This window comes from Acanthopagrus latus, chromosome 13 (genome assembly GCF_904848185.1).
Source record: "Acanthopagrus latus isolate v.2019 chromosome 13, fAcaLat1.1, whole genome shotgun sequence".
In the NCBI taxonomy this organism is placed as follows: domain Eukaryota; kingdom Metazoa; phylum Chordata; class Actinopteri; order Spariformes; family Sparidae; genus Acanthopagrus; species Acanthopagrus latus.
Window position 1 is genome coordinate 5,827,622 of NC_051051.1, and position 22,332 is coordinate 5,849,953.

Here is a 22,332-nt window from a genome sequence, read left to right on the forward strand (position 1 = left end):
ACACATCGGAGCGAAGCTGGGAACAAAAGGGACAAACGCCGGCGTCACTATCTTTAACAAACTCTGAGTGCCGCTTCTGCATTTTGATCACATCTCAGACTTAAGTGTCCTTCATGATTCAGTGACGCTTGTGAAAATGATCTGCATGGTGACTGAACGTTCCAGGAATGCTAACCTAACCGCTGTATTGCCGCAGAGCGTCAAAGCACAGGCGCCCGCAGCTTATTTGTATGAAACGTTAAGATACTCCCATCTTGACTGCATTAACAGTGACGTGCCAGCCCGCAGGATTTCACATCTTAGAAAAATACCTTTTCGGTCCCGAGAGAGTAAATGCATCTCAGCAAGCCGCATTTGATAAACTTAGGAGGGATAAAGTGCGAGGGGAGGCACTTTTCTGTAAAGTGGAATAAAATGTGCTGAGTTATTTACACCTTTTGATGATGTTTGAATTTTGCCTCAACTGCTTTTTTTTTCACACCACTTTTTTTTTTTTTTTTTTTTTTTAGATTTTATTTTTATCCCCGGGGAGATGTCACACAAACAGCAATTTATTTTCATTTAGTATTCAACACCAACATCTCCCACGAGGCTCTGACATGGGTGTCAACCCCTCATGGCCTCTGAGGCAGTCGTTTAATTAGCAGGCCATAGATTTGTTTGATTATTGAAGGAAGATTCATGAGGAACAAAAAGCACTTATTCCCACGTGGAAACTGCCCATTACACAGAGCATCACATCTGTAAGCGCTCTGAAATACTGTGGAGGAATGTAAAGAAGTACATTTGTACCGTGAGAGGAAATTCAAACTACTTTTCTTCAGTATTTTCCATTTTGTACAACTTTAGACATCTACATTTTACTTCATTAAACTTGTCTGACAGCTTTAGTCACTTGTAACTTTTCAGATTAAAATCTTTCATACCTTTTCTTTCCAGCAGAACAAAAACAAACGTGGTGATTTTGAACAAATTAAGTGATCCTTCAGGGGTTGAGAAAAGATCAGCCCAAAAATGACAATACTGTCGCTATCTACTAATCTGAGGAAAAAGTCAGGTGAAGTTGTCTAGTCCACAAAACATTTCTGGTAGATTCACAGCATTTTAACAACTAAGGTCATTGGGACTTGATTTGAAATCTAAACAAAAACAACCAAAACTGCTCCGTACAGCTTGTGTGGCATAATCCAAGTCTCTGGAAACCAGAAGATCCCAAACTGGTTTGAAAAGAAAGAAAATTTACACCCTTTGAAAGCCAAAATCTTCATGGTAGCGGCTAAGCTAAGAGCATTAGCATCCCATCTGAGGAGTGTACATGAGCTCGGGCGGATGTTGAGGGTGTAAATAATGTCTTTTCTAATCGACTTGGTTGATACACAACTTACATTATACTGGATAAACTGTGTGAAGCCATTTTATGTTGGTTTTAAACAAACCATCTACTTCAGTTGTTTAGGAGAATGCTGCAATGTCGCTTTGCTCCAGAAGCTCCAGAAATGTTTTGTTGGACTACAAAACTTCCGGCCAACTTTTCCGTCAGCATGAGGGCGAGCAGTAAATGACTGAATTTTCCATTTTTGTCCTCTGAACCAAATAAACTGTTTTCCAACAGCCCTCTTGGTTTAGCTGTAAAATGCATCATCGCCAAGCTGTTTGTTCTTGAGCTCACGAAAAGTTGAGTGTTTTAAAAATAACGTGGTTCTCGCAGGACAAAACATTTTAGATTGGAAGATGATTCATTTGCTGTAGGCTACCCAACAGCATAAAAAGTAGATAAAACTGTCTCAACCCTGAACACCTGCAGCCGTAAAATGCAACATTAAAATTAACGCAGCAGCGATATCAACCCAGGAAAAACATTATATATATAACAGTCAAACTATGACAGGGAACGTTTTAGGATTTTTACTGCATAATGAGCACTTTTTTTTTGATGGTTTGAGGACATTTTGCTGATAACACTCACCCACTTTTTATTCAGGAAGTTTTATGAATGACTTTTACTTCTAGTGGAGTATTATTTACAACGTGGTGAGGAAGTGGACATGTAAAATAGTCTGCTGTACATGCAGAAATATATATGACATGGAAAAGAGCCTAAGAGCTCTGTGATCTTTATCGATGTCTTGAAGAGACGTGTGAGAAAATCTCCCATGCTGAAACATCTGTGATCCTCCAGACGCCGTGTGGTGCAGGGAGGTGCGAGTCCGGCGAACAGGTGACCCTGCGGCTCAACCACAAGAGCAAAATATCACCGTCAACACCCAGACTGTGAATAATAAACATCTGATCTGATGCCAGTTTGGCCGTGGATCACACATGAAGGGCCAACAAAAAGAGACTTTAGAGAATTTCTTTTTTTTTTTTAATGACCATACAACTGGATACAAAGATGTATAATTATGTGGTTGATGACAACTGGATGTTTTTTTGGGGGGGAAAGAGCAAAACATCAAATCTTGACATTCTTCTGAATAAGAAAAAGAAATACAAAGTCAGGAGGAGTGAGTGAAAAATAAGTGATGATTTTTATCTGCACGCCTGCCTTCATACTGAAAAACACCTGCTGAATAAATTGTGTGTATTTATAGCTTAGAAGCCGGAGCGGAAAGAAAACTTGTGGCTGGCGCGCAGTTTATTTATACGCCCGATTCAAGTATCGAAGTAAAAGATAACTATGGTTTCATTTCCCCCCCACGTCAAGTCTATGCTTCTCCTTTGACTCGCATCCCCTCATTGATTATTAAATGATTATCTTATTGAATTTCTTCCCCCAAATTAATACAGTTCTGCCACTATAGCCAGATAGTTTGATTTTTCTTTTTTACTGTAGACCTAGTTTAAGGGACAAAGGGGCAGAGTGAGGATGTGGTGCAATTTCTGACTCTGAATTCATATTGGACCATTTTTATTATATTTTGCTGAGAAAAAAAGATGGAAGGGAGTAAATAGAAACATGTATGTATATATATATATATATATATATATATATATATATATATATATATATATATATATATATATATATATATACACTTATCCTTTTACTTCCCTTCAGCTGCACAACCTCAAAACATCTCCTCGATACAGTACAGCATTGTATAGGTGCCAGTGCGCTGGCCCCTGCTTGCCAATTATTTTCTCTGTAGACAACACAAAGTCATGTCAGATTTCTCTTCTGGCTTCTCCTAATAACTGACAAGGTGTAGAAGGCGAGCATCATTTACTGCTGCCATGCCTCCTCTCTCTCTCTCTCTCTCTCTCTCTCTCTCTCTCTCTTTCCATCCGGGCTTGTTTCTGAGTGAGCTGCCTTCTTTCACTCAGCCACACTCAATAAGACTCAACCTCAGGGTACTTCTTTATACCCGCTGCCCTCATGTGTCCTTGCGCATTTAATTCTCCCATCGGCTTCATACATCACCCAGTTTTTTTTGGACATATGGAATAGCTTTAATAGCATAGAGTTTATTACAGTGTAGGTGGGTGAGTGTATATGGACTTTATTAATCTTTGTGTGTGTGTGTGTGTTGAAAAAGTCAATTTTATTATGTTTTTTTTTTTTTTTTGAGGAGGAACACTGCTTGCAAGTCTGGCTCTCCGCCAAGCTAACAGTTTGGAGTTAGTTTGGAATTGAACTTCTTTTTTTGGGGACTGTACAACAGAAATAACAAAGCGTGCAGGAAGCAGACCCTGCATCCGAGCTGTTCCCCTTCTTGCAGCAGCCTGCGGACGTCACACAATCTTTTCCCTTTCGATACGAGAGGCCAGAAGGCCACTGTGGGTGGTGAACCGGGGTGTGATTTCTTCCTTCTTTTTCTTTTTTTTTGTAAGACTCGCCACTCCCAAAAGGAACACAAGAGATGTGTCACTTATTTTTTCGCACCACCTCCATGACCACGCACACGCAAACAGAAAGACACATGAGCACAAATGACATCAGCTCCTCTTTTTGATTGCATGTGCTCAAAGTGCCCTCTTGTGGCGGTGGGACTGAAATGAATGTTTATACCCAAAACATGACAACAACAGGAAGAGATTTTGGTGCCTCACCGAGACACAACATGCCTCCGGAAAATGTTTCAAGGTCAGAATCTCTCTACACTTTGGAATACATAAGGAATTAACTGCAGAGACATGACCTTGATCATTCAACATGAACAAATGGACTTAAAGGGTCACTCCACCAATTTTGCACAGTCAAATCTTTTTTTCTTTTTTTTTTCAGATCATGTGGAGAGCTACTACTATGTGAGGAAGGTGAAGCATTTTGTGGCTCCAGAGGAAGCACTCTGTAATCTGATTCCCTCCGGTGACGTCAATCAGTGGCTGAGTGGCACTGTGGGCAATGTAGGCACCAGATTTATGAAAAGCAGTTACAGCAGTAACACACGTTGCGCCTAAAACATCAAAACAAATGATCAAAATCGATACAGCACAACGAGAATCATCACCTTCTCTGTTCCGCACATTCCTCCTCCTTGTCAAAACTCGACGCCTCCATTTCCCACAATGCAGCCTTGCTACTGAGTGCCAATTTATCAGATTACTTGTTCCTCTGGAGCCACAAAAAAGGCTTTATACCACTTTTTCCACGCGCGCTGTAGCACTTCCCAAGACCTGTGAAGACACTCCAATGTGTAAAATTGTTACCCTCTAAAAACTTACGGCTATTTGTCTCCGAATTTGTGGACTTATCTTTCAATTTTTAGACCAATCTTCTTCTCGCAGGACATCATCCTCAAGCCCGAGATAAGAGAGCAACTAAAGTCAGAGCAAAAGATGAAGGATAGCGCCCCACAGCACTCAGGGGAAACCTTTATCTCACATCAAACGGGACAATCACGATGACCAGCAACCCGCCGGCCTAATGTACACCTAATGAAACGCTCGTTTTCGTGGACCATGTATATGCCAGCGCTCCTCCTGAGAGCCAAGAGAAATGTTACCCCCCCACCCCCACCCCGTCTGGCCACTGATCAGCTGAAAAGCGAAACGTGTAGGAATCTGGAAGAAATAACAAGGTGTACTCCAGCAACCGGAAGACTGATGAGACAGGCAAAATTCTACCCTGCAGCATAGTGAGGTTGGGTTGGGGGCGGAGGGAGCTGAGGATATGGTATCTCTCGCTCTCGTCTCAATGGCACAGACAAGGCAAGGTCAGTGTTAAGGTCAGTGGTTGCAGGATAGGGAAGTGGTTGGCAACTGAGAGAATATATGGTGGCAGCCAGTTAGTGGGGGAAACAAAATAAAGTAAAAAGGAAAGGAGGGAGAACGGGTCGGGGTTGAAAACAAAGAATGAGCCAGGAGACAGAGAGCGACTGCTCAGCTGTTCTGTCCATGGAGGCCTTCCTCTTGTACCACTCTTAGAGATATATGTGAGGTGCAGCGCCCGTGTAAACAAACTGAGAACGAGTGACCAAAAAACCCAGGGCGTTCAGCTCGTAAACCGTAGGCTTGTTGTGTGTGAGTCTGCAGCTGCGTGCATGCGTGAGTCTGTTTTAACACCGTGCTAAAGAGGAAATCTGGAGTGTGTGCTGTAAATTTGCATGATAAACCAGAGAGCATGCTGCACAGCTGTCCGGAGGAGGATCTCAACAACAACAAAAAAAAACGTGGTTCAGAGAGTGGAGAAAAAAAAAAAAAAAAAAAACACAGCTCACTTTTCAAAATAATGCTCAGCAGATTCAAAGAAAAGGCAGTTTCACCTTCAGCGTCTTGCGAGAAGAAGGGTACACCACTTCCTCTGTCTTAACAAAGCCCTCCGAAAAGGCCACCGTTCACATGTTCTCCCCCCGCCCCCCGGCTGCCCGACTGTACCGGTGATGGGACGGCTCCTCGCGGCGCTTTAATGCCACTCGTCATCATCTGTGACACACAGCTCTCTCTGGAGTCGTGCAAACAGCAGCCCGAAACATTCCAGGGAGCAGCGGGGGCACGAGCTTATCTCCCAGCCCAGTGGAGCAGGTAAATGATGTCGTCATCATCCACTTGTGTTGGAGCCTGATTGGTCTAAAGAGGCCCCCGCATGCAAATGGTCCTGTCATGGTTGGGGTCAAGGAAGCAGATCCAGTCGCTCGGTCTGTATCGTTAAAGGTGCACTATGTAGAAATTGTAAATCAGAGGAGGAAGATCTTCATCGGAAAAATAAAAATAAACGAACTGCCTTTGTTTTTTTCGAGACTCTGGAGTATTTTCACAGCTTGTTTATATCCTGCCAACATTTCATCTTCAAAACTAAGCAGTGCCCCTTTAACACAGACAGGCAGTCATTCTTGAAAATGGTTTTCGCGCATGTAGTATTTTGAGGGATTTAGTTTGCATATCCTGTAAAACTCTAAGGGATCTGCAGTCCCCTGGGGTGCTACGATCTATTACCTCCAGGCGCTTTTTAGGCACTTGGCACGAGGGATTACAGCATTTTTTTTCTCTTTTTTTTTTTTTTAATTTGCAAGGATAATTTGCCATCTTATTCGTTTTTAGATATTTCAAAAAGTCAATATTACAGTTTCATGTTTTAATAATGTGGATGTCTGAATATCACAGCGGCCCATCTTACCTGGAATGCTGGTGTGTAGCCTCTGGCACGGCTTAATTAACTCATCTTGCGTAGTTACAGAAGGCATAATGGGGGAGGGAGAAAAAAAAATCACTCATCACCAGAACATCCTTCCCACTGATCTGACTTCAAACAGCTTCTCTGTGTTCTGACTGACTGTGCACATTCCCAGTAATCCCCACAAAATCATGATCAGTCAACAAGGTCCTCTACATGACGACCCCTCACCAATCAATGATGGGAGCGGACATTTTATTTATTAAACTCATCTCACTTTTTTTTTTTTTTTGCAATTAAATAATCCTGTGTGGCTGAAATAGACTTTCATAAGATGCTAAGTTATTCCAGGCGAAGATGAAGGAGCAGGTAGACCGCAGTTTGGTGGGTGGCTAATTCCTGAAATAGGACTGTCAATTATGCATGTTTCGGCTTGGCTCTCGCTCTCCCTGCAGTCTGAGAGGTGCCTCTTTTTTTTTTTTCTTTTTTCTTTTGCTCGGCAGAGAAGAAAAACAGAAAGGAAGAGGACACTAGAGGGAGACAATTTGTTCACATCTGCAGCCTTCTTCTACAGCTTCTCCTCCAGTTCTGAATTTTCACCCTGATGGAGGGGCCCCTCCTAAAGCAAAGAGCAGAGATCACTCAATCTGCAGTGATCAGTGTGGAATCATTCACAGTAAAACCAAACAGCCTCTCAGGAGCGTTCGAGTGACATACAAAAGCGAATTCACAGGAGGAGTTAACTCTGAGCTCTCTGTTCGCGTTGGATTAATATATATTGGCTCCTCTCACATGTCAGCGCTTGCTTACAGCACATGGCAATTATGCAAATGAGATACACAAATTTTAAATCCCTGTGAAGTTCAAGTTTCACTTTCACAAAATAAATATGTCGCAGTGTCATCATCGCCAATATTTATGTCTCCTGACATTTTAAGGATTGAAGAAAAAAAAAGAAAACATTTTGTGTTCGGCGCACAGCTTATATGGAGCAATCTGTGAGGAGAAAATGGGTTGAAGTGATCCACGAACAATTCCTCCAAGGTCAAGTGAAGATTCGAAGGGGTGTAAAGTGATTACTGCAACAGGAAACAGGATGCCTCTTCTCAAAACAGCATCTCATAACACTGCCAGCGAGTCTGTTGCTTCTCTCACTTTCTTTTTTCCCCTCAGCTCTTTCACACACTATCAATTTTACTTCTCTCTCAATCCCCAAATCCTCCAGTTTTCATGCAAAGGCTCGGTTAGTTACAAGCCTTTTTTTTTGCATGCTTAGTTTCCTCTCTATTCTATTGAGGAGTGCTTCAGCATTCAGCCCTGAATACGAGCTGCCGTCGCCCTGATGCCACTATATGATTTCAGAAATCTGTGCATTTCCCCCTTTTTGCGACACAATGAATTGTGATTTGGCACAGATGAGTTTAAGAAAAAAAAAATGAGTCTATTGCTTGAAATTCTTCGTCTTCATCGTTAATCAAAACGTCTTCAGCAGCTGTCACATTCACAAACGCTTCCAAGCCGTGATGTGTTATGATGCCGCGATGCCATTAGCATCACTTTCATAGAGATGTGCTCACAAGTAATTTGTAGTAAAATACAACCCTTCTCTTTCCTCCTCAGTAGGTATACTGCACGCTCAACTGCTCCAAAAAAGCAGAGCTGTCAGAGCGCCCAAAGTTGCTTAAAGAAGTATAAACACTCTAGGCACTTTCATCAGGCTCTGGAGGCTGCTCAGATTAAAGAAGAACACCTCTCAATTTTAAAAAATCTATACATGTTTCCTCCTCAATCCCTGTAAGGGAAAGATCCAGAGGGCCCAAAGCCTGACCCAGATATGAAAGCTGAAATCTGAAATCTGATATGTTGGCACCAGTCTGAGAGAGATCTGCTCGGGCGGCGGGTTGTGTTGGGTTCAAACTCTCACAACCCTTGATCAGATACTGTAAAACGTCACGCTCCTCTTTGCACTTGCAATCTTCAGTGGTGTAACGACGGTGAATAGAAAAAGGCCATGATAACAAAGCAGAATAATTCACAACTCCACCGTGAAACCTGGGACCCCAGTGTTTTTTTTTTCCTTCTTATTTGAGCATAAAACAGAAGTTACTCTTCATGTGTTAAATCCACTGTGATTTTTTCTCTTGCACACCTTGTGATGGGCTTTAAAGCCTGTTGTTCCTCGGCGCTCCTACTCCTCTTCAATTTATATCCTCCCTCTCACTCTTCTCCGTCTGCAGCTGCATGAGTGGATACGGTTTTTCTTACATTCACCGGTGTGAGGACGCTGCCACACGTCTGACAACTTAGAGGAGAATGCAACACGAAGATAATCTTTAATGCATCACAAAACGGCATGGGACAGAAAACCACAGTGCATAGACAGCAGAGTAAGTAATAGCGTTTCACACGAGGTGTCATATTTCCATTCTCTTTGACACTCCTGTGCTATAAGGAATTGCCACAAATTGCTTCCATACCTTTGTTTCCAAGACACAGACAGCAGCATTGTGGAGTGTCCCCTAACTAATGACGGAGTTCTTCAGCTGTTAAACTGTCAGAAAATGTTGCTATTTGGGGTTTTTATCTAAGTCATTGTTTCAAAAACATGCTGCCTGGCCAGATAAGAAAATTCCCTCTGGTTGTGCCCCTGAACAGTCGGCACACAGAAGCCTATTCAAGAAAAAAAAAAAGAAAAAAAAACTTCACTGAATGGGAATAATGAAATACGATCAGTAGTCACGTTTCATGCAGGAACGGTTTGTTGTAAGTATTCTAATGCTAATGTGCTAATGGAAAACTGCATTTATATAGAATCTATTGTGATTCTGTGAGCTGTCGGAGCAGGATATAAATGTATAATGCGTCATTTAAAGCATAATTTGTACATGAGTGTTTTTTTTTCTTTATGTCCTGTGGGTAGAATACTGTGCTGATAATGTATATAAGAAGTGTCAGGCACGTTCACGTATTCGTCCATTTCATATCCTGCTTCTTCTTCTTCTTCTTCTTCTTCCTCGGGGTCACGAGGGGGCAGAGTCAGCTTATCTCCACATACATTTGTGCACAGGGCAGAGCTGGCAGCTCATTATAGGTCATGTACATGAGAGCATCTGTAATTACTCCACCGTATGTGCGAATACCATTCTTTATTGATCCCTGCAGGAACATTTCTTTGTTGGCTTTCATAATGACTGTTGCAGTTAAAGGTCAGACTGCGGGGTCAGCTACAGAGATTCAGCATCTTTGCTCAGGGAACCTTCTCAGCAGGATTTGAACACAGATCGTGAGGCTCTGGAGACTTTTTCTAGTAATCAGACCCCCTCACAGCTTTGATATAGATTTACATTTATGGCATTTATCAGACGCTTCTGTCCAAAGCCACTGACAGTAATGCATACATACATACATACATACACTGGCGGCTGTGGCTGCCATGCAAGGTGCCGACCAGCACATCAGGAGCAATTTGGGGTTCAGTATCTTGCCAAAGGGCATTTTCAACATGCAGACCACGGGAATCGAACAAGCAACCTTCCGATAACATAACACTGGCTCAACCCCTGAGCCACAGCTGCCCGTTTAATACTACTTTTTTAAACTGATCACCCTAAACTGAGCTGTATTCGTCAGTGTTACATGTTAGACTATAACATGTAACATGGATAATCAATACAGACTTGCATTGCTGGCTCAATAGCATGATTGATAAAGCTGGTGCGTCACATTATATGCAGATCTATTAATACTCCCAAACAAAAAGTGACCCCTTATTGGCAACATGTTCTGTATGACATATAATTCTGCAATGATATGCAATGCAACACTACTGTTAAAAAACTATATATACTTTACGTATACTATATATTGTGTCTGGGGGGAGAAAACATTCGATAATTACTGTTTATATAAACATAAACTCTTGACCCATATGTGTGTTGATGTAAGTATGTTATTATCCTTTTTGTAATTTTGGCAAGATCTGCGCTGTCTGGCTCTTTGTTTGTTGATGTAAAATTATTATTATTATTATAATTATTACTCATATCGTAGTATAATAATCATGCACGATATCTATTTCCCATCTTCCCTCACATTTCATGCAACTTCTAGCTGAATGAAACGCTGCCTCTCTCTTAACAGAACACCTGTGAGCCATAACAATCGGGATCATTTAAATATAAGCATGCAAATGGGGATTGCCCCACTTTTTAAAAAATCTATTTTTTTTTTTTTTTTACTTCCTGGAGAGGGACTATATTGCATGGCGGAAGAATAACAAGCCACATTAATTAATGATTAAAAGCTGGGTTCCTGCTGCTTCCTTCATACAAAGGTTTCACTTCTCAGTCGAACAATAACAATATGAGCTAATTAAGAGTGAGAATTGTTAGATAAAGTTTTTTTTATTATTTATTTATTTTTTTCCTGAGTGTGTGTGTATATGTGTGTCCACTGGTTTAGAAGAGCAATAAGCCACTTTCACCTCTAGTGGCTTATTGCTTAATTAAATGACAAATCGGAGGATTGGTTTGCAGATTGCCTGAATTGACGTCAATTGGATTGGTTAGGTGACAGAGGCAGGCTCCGCCCCCCTGTGGGCCAAGGTAGAGCACGCTGAGAGAGAGAGAGAGGGGAGGAGGGAGCAGGGGGCTGAGCTGATCCCACGTGTGACGCTTTCATTCCCGGCTCAGTAATATTCTCATAGCGGGGCTTTGCATATCTCCTGCCCGTATCTGTGTGTGTCTGTCACTGTGACTGTAGTCCCAGCCTATAGTTTGAAATAGATATGGAAGGAGACGGGAGTCAAGCCACATCCGGAAGCCTAAATGATTCACAACATGACCCGGGGTAAGAATCTTTTTTGTCTTTCTAAATATATTTAATCCCGAGGTACGAGGGATTTTTTTTTCCCCCTCCTCTCTCTCTCTTCATGTTACAACATCTTGGAGAGGACTTCGACTGCCGTGCCGGATTTCGTCCCCACAGTACGCACTTGAAACCGTGCACGGGTCTCCTTCCAGATGCAGTTTTAAAGACCCCGAGCTTCTTCTTCTTCTTCTTTTTTTTTTTTTAAATGTAGCGAGAGTGGCCTCCCCCCCCCCCGCCCCCACCTCCACCTCCACCACCACCACCACCAACCTCCCCCCCCCTTCTTCTTCTGTTTTTTCGCGGAGATAGACTGTAATTACTAAAGCGCGAATGTGTTTTCATAGTCTTCCTTTATCCTTTAAGGTCGCTTTTAGAAGTAGTTAGTCGTCAAAATGGCCGAACTGACATCTGGACTCACTTCTGTTGTGTTTTCCCCTTACAGTAAAATGTTTATCGGTGGCCTCAGCTGGCAAACCTCACCAGGTGAGACTGTTATTCTCTTTTACAGCCTGTCTCGGGATTTCTTGTTGTTTTGTGTCGCTGTGGACTGAGTGCTCGTTTGTCGGCTTGCCTCTGCCTGCCTGCCTGCCTGGTGCTTGCTTTGGCGGTGTATGTGCGAATGTGCACCGTACTGTATGGGATATCTGACGAGAGTGTGTGCGCACGATGTTATTTTTGATCTCCGTCCATCTGAAGTCCTCTATTCGACCCCTAAGCGCATCGCGGGGTGTTTTTTTTCTTTCTCTCTGTGTGTGTGTGTGTGTGTTTCTGTTGCAAATGCAGTGACAACAGCATGCCCATATGTTCCTGTCAAAATGACCCGACATCTTTTCTCTCTCTTTTTTCTATCCACAGACAGCCTTAGAGACTATTTTAGTAAATTCGGAGAAATAAGAGAATGTATGGTGATGAGAGACCCCACGACAAAACGCTCAAGGTAAAAAGCCTCCGCGGCTCCCTCTACTTTTTCCCCTCACACCAGTGCATGCGGCGATATCGCTTCACTTTGTCCGTGTTCAGTGTTTAATCCAGCGTGTGTGTATGTGTGTGTGTGTGTGTATATGCGTGCGTGCGTGTGTGTGTGTGTTTCTGTGTCCGCGCGCGCACGTGTCTGCGCGCTCGGCGGTGTGCGTGTGTGTCCCCGCGTGTGTGCGCGCGCGCCTGCGTGTGGTTTCACAGCGAGCCAGATAAGCTTAAATGCTCACTGCTGTAAAGCTGCAGCCCGAATGCAATTTGACATTGACTTTGTGACTGCACCACAATGTTGGTGTGCTGTCGTCTCGTTATTGTTACAAACGGGCGCGCGGGCGGTTCGGCCGCGTCCTCACTTTCCCGTCTCAAATCTGCTCCAGGACGTCCATAACGTGGATCATACGGCACATTTACACAGAATTGTTGGGACAATAATAAGGTCACGGGAAATGCTGCTGTTGTGCAGCTTGGTTGCAAGTCACAATATATATATATACACACATATATACATACATGAATGTTTATTTTAGTGTGTGTATGTGCAATAAAGCAAATGTGTTTTTGGTCTCACCTTGTATGCATTTTAACGCTGTTGTTATTTCTGTCTCTTCTCTCCACAGAGGATTTGGGTTTGTTACGTTTACAGATGCTGCCAGTGTAGATAAAGTCTTAGCTCAACAACACCATGAATTAGACTCAAAGACGGTGAGTTCATTTTTTTTTATTTTTTTACTTTATTTTTTTTTTTCATCTGCACTTACATAAGTGTTTGTCCCTTGTTTTGGTTCTGTCCTGCCCTGTCATAACTGTGTGGCGCTTTTCTTTTTCACCGCCCTGAGGGGCCTCGCAAGGGAAAACACCTCTTGGGGGTTAACAGTGTTGTGTGGATCAAGGTCATGTGCCGTATATAGGCTAAATGCATGATGGGCCCTTCAACGCTCAGCTTAGCAATAAACCAGGACTAGAGGGTGAATATTATACGTGTTCACTTTCACTTCTGTGGGTGAACAGGCGGCTGACACGCCCCCTTCTTTTCGCTGCAGCCACATGTGCGGCGTGCACATATCTCATGTTCCACTGAAGGGCGTGCTGTCTCAGGCCCTGCTGCCTCGCTATTGTTTGACCCGGCAGATATTGCATTGTATCACGCCTGATGCACTGATACTGTAAGTGTGAAAAATAGATTTGAAAACAACGCTCCCCCCTTTTAAAAGAAATACGGCCCCGACGTCAGAAAACATGAAACTCAGCTTTTGCAAGTTAACTAAAGCGGAATTAATTGACTTTCCAAACAACAACAACAACAACAACAACAACAAAAATCACGCACTCACTAATTTCTCGCCACTCTCTTACAATTTGATTAGAGGAGCATGACATTATAAAAGCATGTGTAACTTTTTGATAATCACCTGATTTGACTTTAGATAAATAAATAAATAAATAAATATGGCTGTTGATTTACAGACATACGCCCATGCTCTCATTTATGAAAAAAAACTTTGAGCCATTGTGGATTCCACTTCCCTTTTTGAAATTAGTCAGTAGATGAATAATTAAAAAGCGCGAGTCATTTTTAGAAGATGTCTGGAGTGATGGATTAGACAGGGTTCATCTGAAATCATATCTGCCTGGGATTTCTCCTCGGTAGGTGGTAATATCCAGATATGCCGGCATACTGTTTTTTTTTTTTTTTTTTGAAATGCAAGAGTTGAGGGGTGTGCTACCTGGACGGAGGAATAGTTTTCTGGATTTTGAAATACAGACACTTTGTACTTCAGGTAGTGGTGTTTAATCGCACGATCTGTGTGCGATTCGACAAGCAACGCCGATTTTTAGGATTTGCTGTTCGCCAGGATCACATTCTTGAGCTCAAGTGTGATTGGCACAGAGCTGAGAAAATGTGCTTTTTGTTGGGGAGTGGACCGCACTTTGTATTCCTTCCAATTCCTTCAACTGCAAAGTTTGTAGTAATGTTGCTATTGTGTTTTTATTTATTTATTTATTTGATTTTTTTATGGAGCCCTGAGCTTTTCTGGGCCAGGATTCACAACCAGCTTCCTTGATGGAGGCCTTACTTCTTTTAAATGGGCTTGTGGGTTTTTATTTATACTGGTCTTAAAATGAGTTACTTGCCATTATGGAAAAAAAGAAAAAAGACACGCATACCATTACGATATTATTGATGACACTAAATGAAAAGGCATTATATAAATGCAGCCAGTCAGATCCTTGTGGTTAATGTTTCTTGTAGTCTCAGGTGGGTCAGTGTCAGACATGGATGTTCTTTAGCTCTGCAAGGCGTAACGAGGAGATACAGTGGTGCTGCTGTTTTGATTCAGAGGTTATAGAGGGTAGACGAGGTTTTTTGGCAGTGAAATGATCGATCAGTTGGATTGATTGCATTGCAAAACCTGCAGACATCTGTAGAGGGGAGAGTGTGTTAAAGGGGTAACAATTACAAACATACTGTGACTTAGAATCTACATTTTGAAAACTGCAAGCTTGACATTTTGAATCAGCAGCTTTGTGGCAACTTGACAGCACATACATACATACATACATACATACATACATACATACATACATACATACATACATACATACTTACAGTAAAGGTCGCGGTGTGAGGGAGGTTAAGATGTACTTATACCTGGAAGCTGGCTGGTACAGCTCCAGTCTTTTGCTGGTGCACGATTAATGGAATAGTTGTTGGTTTAATGCCTTGCCCGAGGGCACTTTGATAGTAGTGGTGACAGGGAGGGGTTAAATTCCCCGAGCATATTTAATGATTCTGTTAAGATAGTTGCTGGATTTAACTTGATGACCTCTCACTCTCTCAGTCTCCAACCACTGCTGCTACTTCTGCATGTCTGACTTATTGACAGCAATTATTTACCCATAGGAAGATAATACTTGATTTTTTTTTCTTTCTATAGTAAAGTTACGAAACTTCTGCCAGCAGTTTACTGTATATTTAATGTTAAAGTCACTATCAGAGTGTAGAATACTGTTGGCCTATTTTGTTTATGTGTTATGCTGGAGTGAGACCAGGGCTCCATGTTATTGCTGCTTTGGTTGCACATGCACTCAAAACATGATATAAAGTGTGACTAAACATCAAAAAAGAAAAAAAAAACTGAGCATATTATAAACATTGTAAATATGTGTAAACTTTTATGTCTGTTTATTATTATTATTATTATTATTATTATTATTTTCACAAATATCCAAATAATATTTGAGTTTGATTTATTTGACCTTGTTAAGCACATTTAAACATCAGCACTTTCTAATTTATTGCCATTTCTTGTCGTATGTGCTGTGATTTTAATGAAGAAAAAACTTGTATCTGCACCCCTATTCCTGTTTACAATTAGTTACATAATGTGTTAAGAAATATAATCAACATGTATTATAGGGTGCACCTTAAATGATGTGTTTATTGATGTGTAGATTAAAAAAAGTTAGGTGCAACAGTGTAACTTCACCTCTGTTTTATGTTCATTTATAGAAGCTACAGATATGAACATAAACAACTGTGCTATATTTCACACTTATAGTTGACTATAGGTCATATTTGGCAGACTTATGTCATACTCCTCAGACTTGACAGCACCTCAGCCTGAGAACTGAAAAGTGACATTTTAAGGTCTGACATCCAATCATCATTTTCTCTGAATTGTAGCCTTTGGCGCACAGCAAAGTTCTCTAAACTTTTTGTTGTCACGTTGATCGGCGAAGTCACTCTGGGCTTATTGTTTAACTCCTTTTATATTATATTTATCGTTACGCCTGTCAGGTATTATCTTTTCTTAAAAAAAAAAAAAAAAAAAATCCATATGTTATATGGGAGTGGATTTCCGTTCAGAAATGTTTAAAGTTTTGGGGGCTTTATTAGAGAGCGTGCAGAGAGAGCTGACAGGAAATGAGTGTGGAGGAGAGGGAGGCCTGGCTGGGGCTGGATCACAGGCCGTTGGGGTTACATGGTCAGCGTTTACACCCTCGGGCCACCAGGCTGCCCCAAATAAATAGTTCCTAATGACCATTAGCTTAATCATGTCGGACGTTGACTATATTTAAAAAGTTCTGGAGCTAAATTTGATTTGTTTTTCTCTGTCTGATGTTAATGAAACATTTTTTTTGTCTCTAATTTATTTAGTTTTGTTTTTGCCAAACCTGAATTATATCGATGATACTCCTGTAGTAATAATAGGAATAGCCAGTGGCCTCATTGGAATGAACAACAAGTGTAGCCATGTGGTTTTTTTTTTGTTTTTTTTTTAAATTTGCTGAACATCATAATAGGATGAGTGCCCGACAGTTTAATTGACACACCGAAGACCCAGTTGACTCAAATACATGCAGAAATTGATATTTCCTCGCTGCTAATGTGCTGGTATTTATCCGTCAGCCAGCAATGAGAGATTACAAACCTGAAGCGGCTGTCTTTGTTGTTGTTCTCCCTATTAGTCACTCGGGCCGTATCTGCTGTGCGTTTGTATATCTTTAACATTCACATTATCAGGCGTTTGGATCTATCATATCTAAAGTTGCTCAGCAGTAATGGAAGGAATGAACCGGTCCAGCAAAAAATGTTGGCTGGTTCTTGATGTGTTTGCAGATGTTGGTATGATACAAGCCTCCTACTTTTTTTTTTTTTTTTTTTTTTTTTTTTTGTGCTGTGCTTGAATGAACCCCCTACCCGTGTTTTTGTCCCCAGTAACCTTGAAAGGAGCGAGTGGCCGGAGGTGCTGTGACTGCGGACAAGTTGAGTCCTATTGTTCGGACAGGGAAAGTGGAAATCATACCTAATTTACATTTCCACCCCCCCCTTTCTTTGGTCGTTCATCTCTTTTTTTTTTATCTAACAGATAAAACTGGATATGTTGCTTTAATATTCAGAAAAATGTGCAGATTATAGTCGCTATTATTTAGTAATATCAACTGAAAAGCATGTGCGATGCAGGCACTTCTTGCTTGAATTACACTGATGAAGGGATTTCAGACATGGATTATCATTTACATAATATTTCCCTATGGTTGAGGTTAAAAAGGCGATGGAATCAATATAACTAACCTCCAGAATGCCAAAATGCATGAAGATGGACACACTGCCACAGTCCTCCTCCTCGCCCTCGTCCCTTTTTTTTTTTTTTTCCCCCACATTGTGCTCTGCTTTCTGTCCGGTTATGAAAACACTCAGACTAGGATGAATGTGAATGAGACATATGGGGAAGCACAGCCCGGGGCTTCAAAACACACATGCTGGTAATTCAGAACATATTTACCATTTTTCATGATGCTTTGTTCAGTTTAGAAATATGCAACTCATGGCATCTGTTCTGTAAGATGTTTCAAGGCAGGCTGGTACGAACAGGGGATAGAACAGTACATGAGTTTTGCATTTGAGATGTAACAGTCGAGAGATTAACGCTGGATTGATTCCAGGTTGGCGTTTGTTTTATTGTTTTATGTAAAAAATAAATAAATAAAGATACTTGATCAAGTATTTATCAGGGCTATGTGTGCACCTAGCGCAGGTTGTATTTGAAATATGGATTTACTCCTGACAATGTGATGCCATTCATCATAGTTTAAACCGTGTAAACATGGTTTCAATCTTCATTCATTGTTCTCTTGTAAGACTCTATGTGGTCTTGGGGTAAATCCAGCCTTTATGAAGTGACCCCCGGGTCAACACACACTTGCAGTTTTCATGTTTTTTAGGTGAGGCAGGAAACAACACGGGGGGGAAGGAGGAGAAAAGGAGCAGCTGTTCTGGCCCCGTCGAAGTCATATTCATCAGATAGGATTTGGAAGTGAAGTCAAATCACTGAGCTGAACTCTGACTTGCTCTTGTTTTATGTATAGCAGGTGCTCTGTCTTCTGCAGTTAATTATGGCTGAAGGCGTTATTAGTTCGCGCTGTATCTGTCTCTCGTCGGCACATGCAGAACATCAGATGTTTGTCAAAGGCAGTAATGTAATATCTCGTGTAATACCAGCGAATCTGGATTATTCTCATAATGACGTTGCATATTTTTCGCGAGCAAAAAAGAAGATGGGCAATTTGCTTGTTGAGCGTGACATTGGCAAAATTCTCATTATTGATTTGAGGGGCATAACAAACTGCCTTTTCGAGATGTTATTCCAAGGCGCAAAATCGCTAAAAGATTGACAGCACAGATATGAAACATTTATGTTTTAATTTCATGTCTGCGCCGCCAGTATCACACACGCACACCTGTGGACCCACTCGCACTCTTGAGTTGGGAGAGGCTGCAAGCTTTGATAAGCCTTTTTCCCCTTTTAGTTTAAACGCCACATCATCATGCGAGTGTAGATATGTCTTAAGAGAGGGGGAGAGAGTTTACCCAGGAGCCGCATTAATATATGAAATCCTTTTGTAAGATGTGAACATAAGATATAGGCTGTTTCTCTGCCCCGATCTCCCACAGTCGCATGCAGAGGCGGCCCTCAGAGACCCTGTACTAAAAGGCTGCGCGAGATAAAAGATGGCGGGGTAGGGTTGGAGGGGATCCTCTTGGTCTGTTCTCATTTATTACGTTGACATATCGGGTTGTATGATGTCTCGAGGAAATCCGCGTTTGTTCTGCTTGAGCTCATGTTTCATCATGTAACAAAGGTGTATCCAAAACTATTAATTTGAAACAGGCTTGTTAGGGTGATGTAAAGGGGGAATAAGGTGAGCAAATACTTGAAAGCGCTCCACTGGAGAGGCTAGTTTTGCTTCGGATTGAGGGGAAAGCTCTTAATATAGAGCTGTGTGAGATACTTCAGCAGTCGTTCGTCTCTAGCATGTCACTGCCCTCGTGCTCCCCCATGAACCGAACTATGGCAACTTGGTCAGACGCTTAAGATTTTATCCGAGTTGCTCACAGTGCGAAAGGCACACACGCTTTGTAATTGCAGAGCCCTTTGAAAATGACATCACATTAGGGCCTGCCACTCAATTGTACGTAACAGGTATCATTAGATAGTTGATGGCAGCTATAGCGCTAAAAATTACACTCTAATTCATCTCGGAAGACCTTTTTGTTTTCTCACAAAGACACAGTGAAGAGGCAAATGTGAACTGGACATGGCACAAGTTTAAAATTATGATTTTGTTTTGGCTCACACATTTTTTATCGCAGTTTTTAGACCCACCACATACCATCAACAAACAGTAGAGCCTGACCAATACTTGATTCTTGGGGCTGATTCCTATACCAGTATTCTGATATCGATATATCTCCCAATATGCGCACATTTTTCACAATTAACCATCAAATGCGGTTATCAAATAGTTTGGAAAAATACCTGTTACAGGATGTTTTACTCCTTAACATTAAACTTTCTTGTGTGACTAAAATGACGCTAAAATGGAAACTTCACTGGGAAATCTTTAATAATCACCATGAGCATCCATTTCCATTCCATATATAGTCTTTGATTTAAAAAAAGTAAGAATAAAATTTTCATGTCAATGTATAGGCGTTGACATGAACGGCTTGGCTTATAAACAGCCTATCATATCCCTTGATAATGGAGGGTGCTACGAGTGAGGTGTGGAGCTAGCTGATGGGCTAGCTCTACTCCGCCGCTGCTAAGTCACCTGGCCTGTTTGCTCTACCTGTGAGCCGAAAGACTCGGCAGCAGCGACAGCCAAAGTAGTTGGCACCACCGGGGCAAATATGACTCACAATCAACCAATCGTGAGAAAAAACACAAGCGCGACCCATTGACACCAGAGTGATAAAATGAGTGCTGACGGAGAGGAAATGGTGATTTTAAAAGTGCAGGTCAGCTTTTTAGTTTTCAACTGTTAAATCAATCTACAGCTAGCTTCATAAATGTGAATATTATCTGGTTTCTGTACTAATAAACAAGGAGTATCATCACTTGCTTCTTCCCAAAGTCTGCAGTTCCCAATGACCTTTATTCTTCCTCAGTATGAGAATTATCAACAAAAGGTAAATTCTAGGTGTTTACCTCCTTGATACTGCTGGCTTCCCCTCGTTTGAGCAGCTAATCTGGCAACCAATAAAACGTAATGTTCGAAGGTGGAGCACATTCATGTTCAGAGCAGATTGTTCAGTCAGCTCTAAGTCAGGCTTCTAAATATTTATGTGCTGTTAAGTTAGTGTGAACTGCTTGTAATGTCTCCATGATATAGACATTTCCCTAGAGGGTTGTTAATAAAGTGCTTTTACTGCTACTAGCTGTTAACCATACAGCTGCAGCTGCACTGGAGGTCTAACCACACTGTAGTCATGTGTCCTCTGTTTATGATGGTCAGTATGTTCATGGGGCCTCGGTTGGCCACCCAATTATCTTTAAGGATGACTGGCTATCTTCTGGCAGGGAGATGTGGGACCTTAGTTTGGGCCAACTGCTAGTTAGATATATTTGTTAGCTCAGTTAGCTGTGCAAACAAAATGCAAACACAGGAATATAAACACCTGTAAGACAATGTTATTTTGTTAATAAAAGGGGCCGTGTGTGAGAATTGGTCATCTGTCAAAGGTAAACCTAAACAAATAGCAGGCAGCATATTAGTAGTGTAACACTATATACAGTTTGCTGTTGCTATGTGTGGCTGTAGCGACTGTTAGCATCTTAGCTCAAGTGTTGGTTGGAGTCTGCTATCTTGCGTATAGCACCTTTTAAAGAAGTAATGAGAAATAGCAATTTAATGTGTTTCCATCTGTCAATGGCCCCCACGTCAATAAAAGCCGTACATGCCCCTGAATATGTTACAGAAGTGATTGCATGCTGGCATGTTTTTAATGTCCTTTTTTTTTTTTTTTTTGCTACATGTGTGCTCTCAGTCTTTTTACATCAGCTTGTGATTTGTTCCTACAAATCCATTTCCACAAACCACAGAGAGTGTGCCTAAACTTGTTGCGTTCAGCTGATGTAGATGGAGAATGTGAAAATTACAGTGAAATTCATAGCACAGTGAGGACAAGAGTGTTTTTTTTTTTTTTTTTTTCCTTTCACCCATTAAGAAGTAGTAGAAGTACTTTCCCCAAAAACAAAATGGACCAAAAACATACAAGGTAAATCACAAATGGGTATATTTTTAAATTAGTGTTAACATTTTTACAGCACTGATAGATGAAAACAGACTTGAGTGAAATAGCATTCGCTGTGTGTACCGTGTCTGTGTGTGTGTCTGTGTGTGTGTGTGGAATTACTGAAACAAGTGCACTCCCAAGGTCCGGTTGACTGATCCCAAACCTGATGGTGTGTGTGTGTGTGTGTGTGTGTGTGTGTTACATAACAAAAATGTTTCAGGAAGGAAGTATCAGGTGAAACTGAGACAGCATAATCTCCGCTTCAATGGTACGGTTATCCAGTGCAAAGGCTGATGCATATTTTAGCTCTCAGCCCTTAAGCACGAAGGCGCGCTCACCATAGAAATCACATGCATATGAATGTGTAAACCGAGGGGAAACAATTGCTTCACCTCCCCTCCTCATCATTTTAAATTTCTCAAAGGAGCCATTCATCATAAGTTGTGACCTAAAAAGGTGCTGCTACAGCATTTCTCAGAAGGATTGGTTAGTAAGTCCTCATTGCCTAATTTGGTTGCGTTGCTCCGAGTGTGATTTAAACAATCTGCAGCATCACAGCCTCATTTTTAACACATTTCTGAGCAGATAACGAGCCCCTTTTGATAATTGTAATATTTTAAACTGACAGGAAGCTATATGACCTCCGTCGCTGCCGCGTTAAAGCGCCCTCTCGCGCACATTGAAACTGGAACATTCGAGTAAATAGGGAATTCTCAGCAGGACAGGAAAACAATTAGTTTATGCGAGTATGATGAAATGAGGTTTGATATGTTTTTGTATGGGTTTAAAAAGTAAGATACATTACCAAGTAAAGGACTTTGGTATTCAAAGCATAATGTGTTGTCTTTGCTCA

At 41.4% G+C, this 22,332-nt stretch overlaps 1 protein-coding gene across 5 annotated transcripts in view; it reads left to right on the forward strand.

Annotated features, from left to right (window-relative positions):
• Positions 1–11,177: 11,177 nt before the first annotated feature.
• The window catches only part of LOC119031202 (RNA-binding protein Musashi homolog 2), a 249,474-nt gene continuing 238,319 nt past the window's right edge, over positions 11,178–22,332 (forward strand). For all 5 annotated transcript variants that reach the window (XM_037119518.1, XM_037119517.1, XM_037119520.1 and 2 more), the window contains exons 1-4: positions 11,178–11,401; positions 11,865–11,905; positions 12,278–12,359; positions 13,015–13,099. In XM_037119518.1, the coding sequence (XP_036975413.1) occupies positions 11,340–11,401; positions 11,865–11,905; positions 12,278–12,359; positions 13,015–13,099 (270 nt within the window). In that variant the 5' untranslated portion in view covers positions 11,178–11,339. The remainder of the gene's footprint in view (positions 11,402–11,864; positions 11,906–12,277; positions 12,360–13,014; positions 13,100–22,332) is intronic.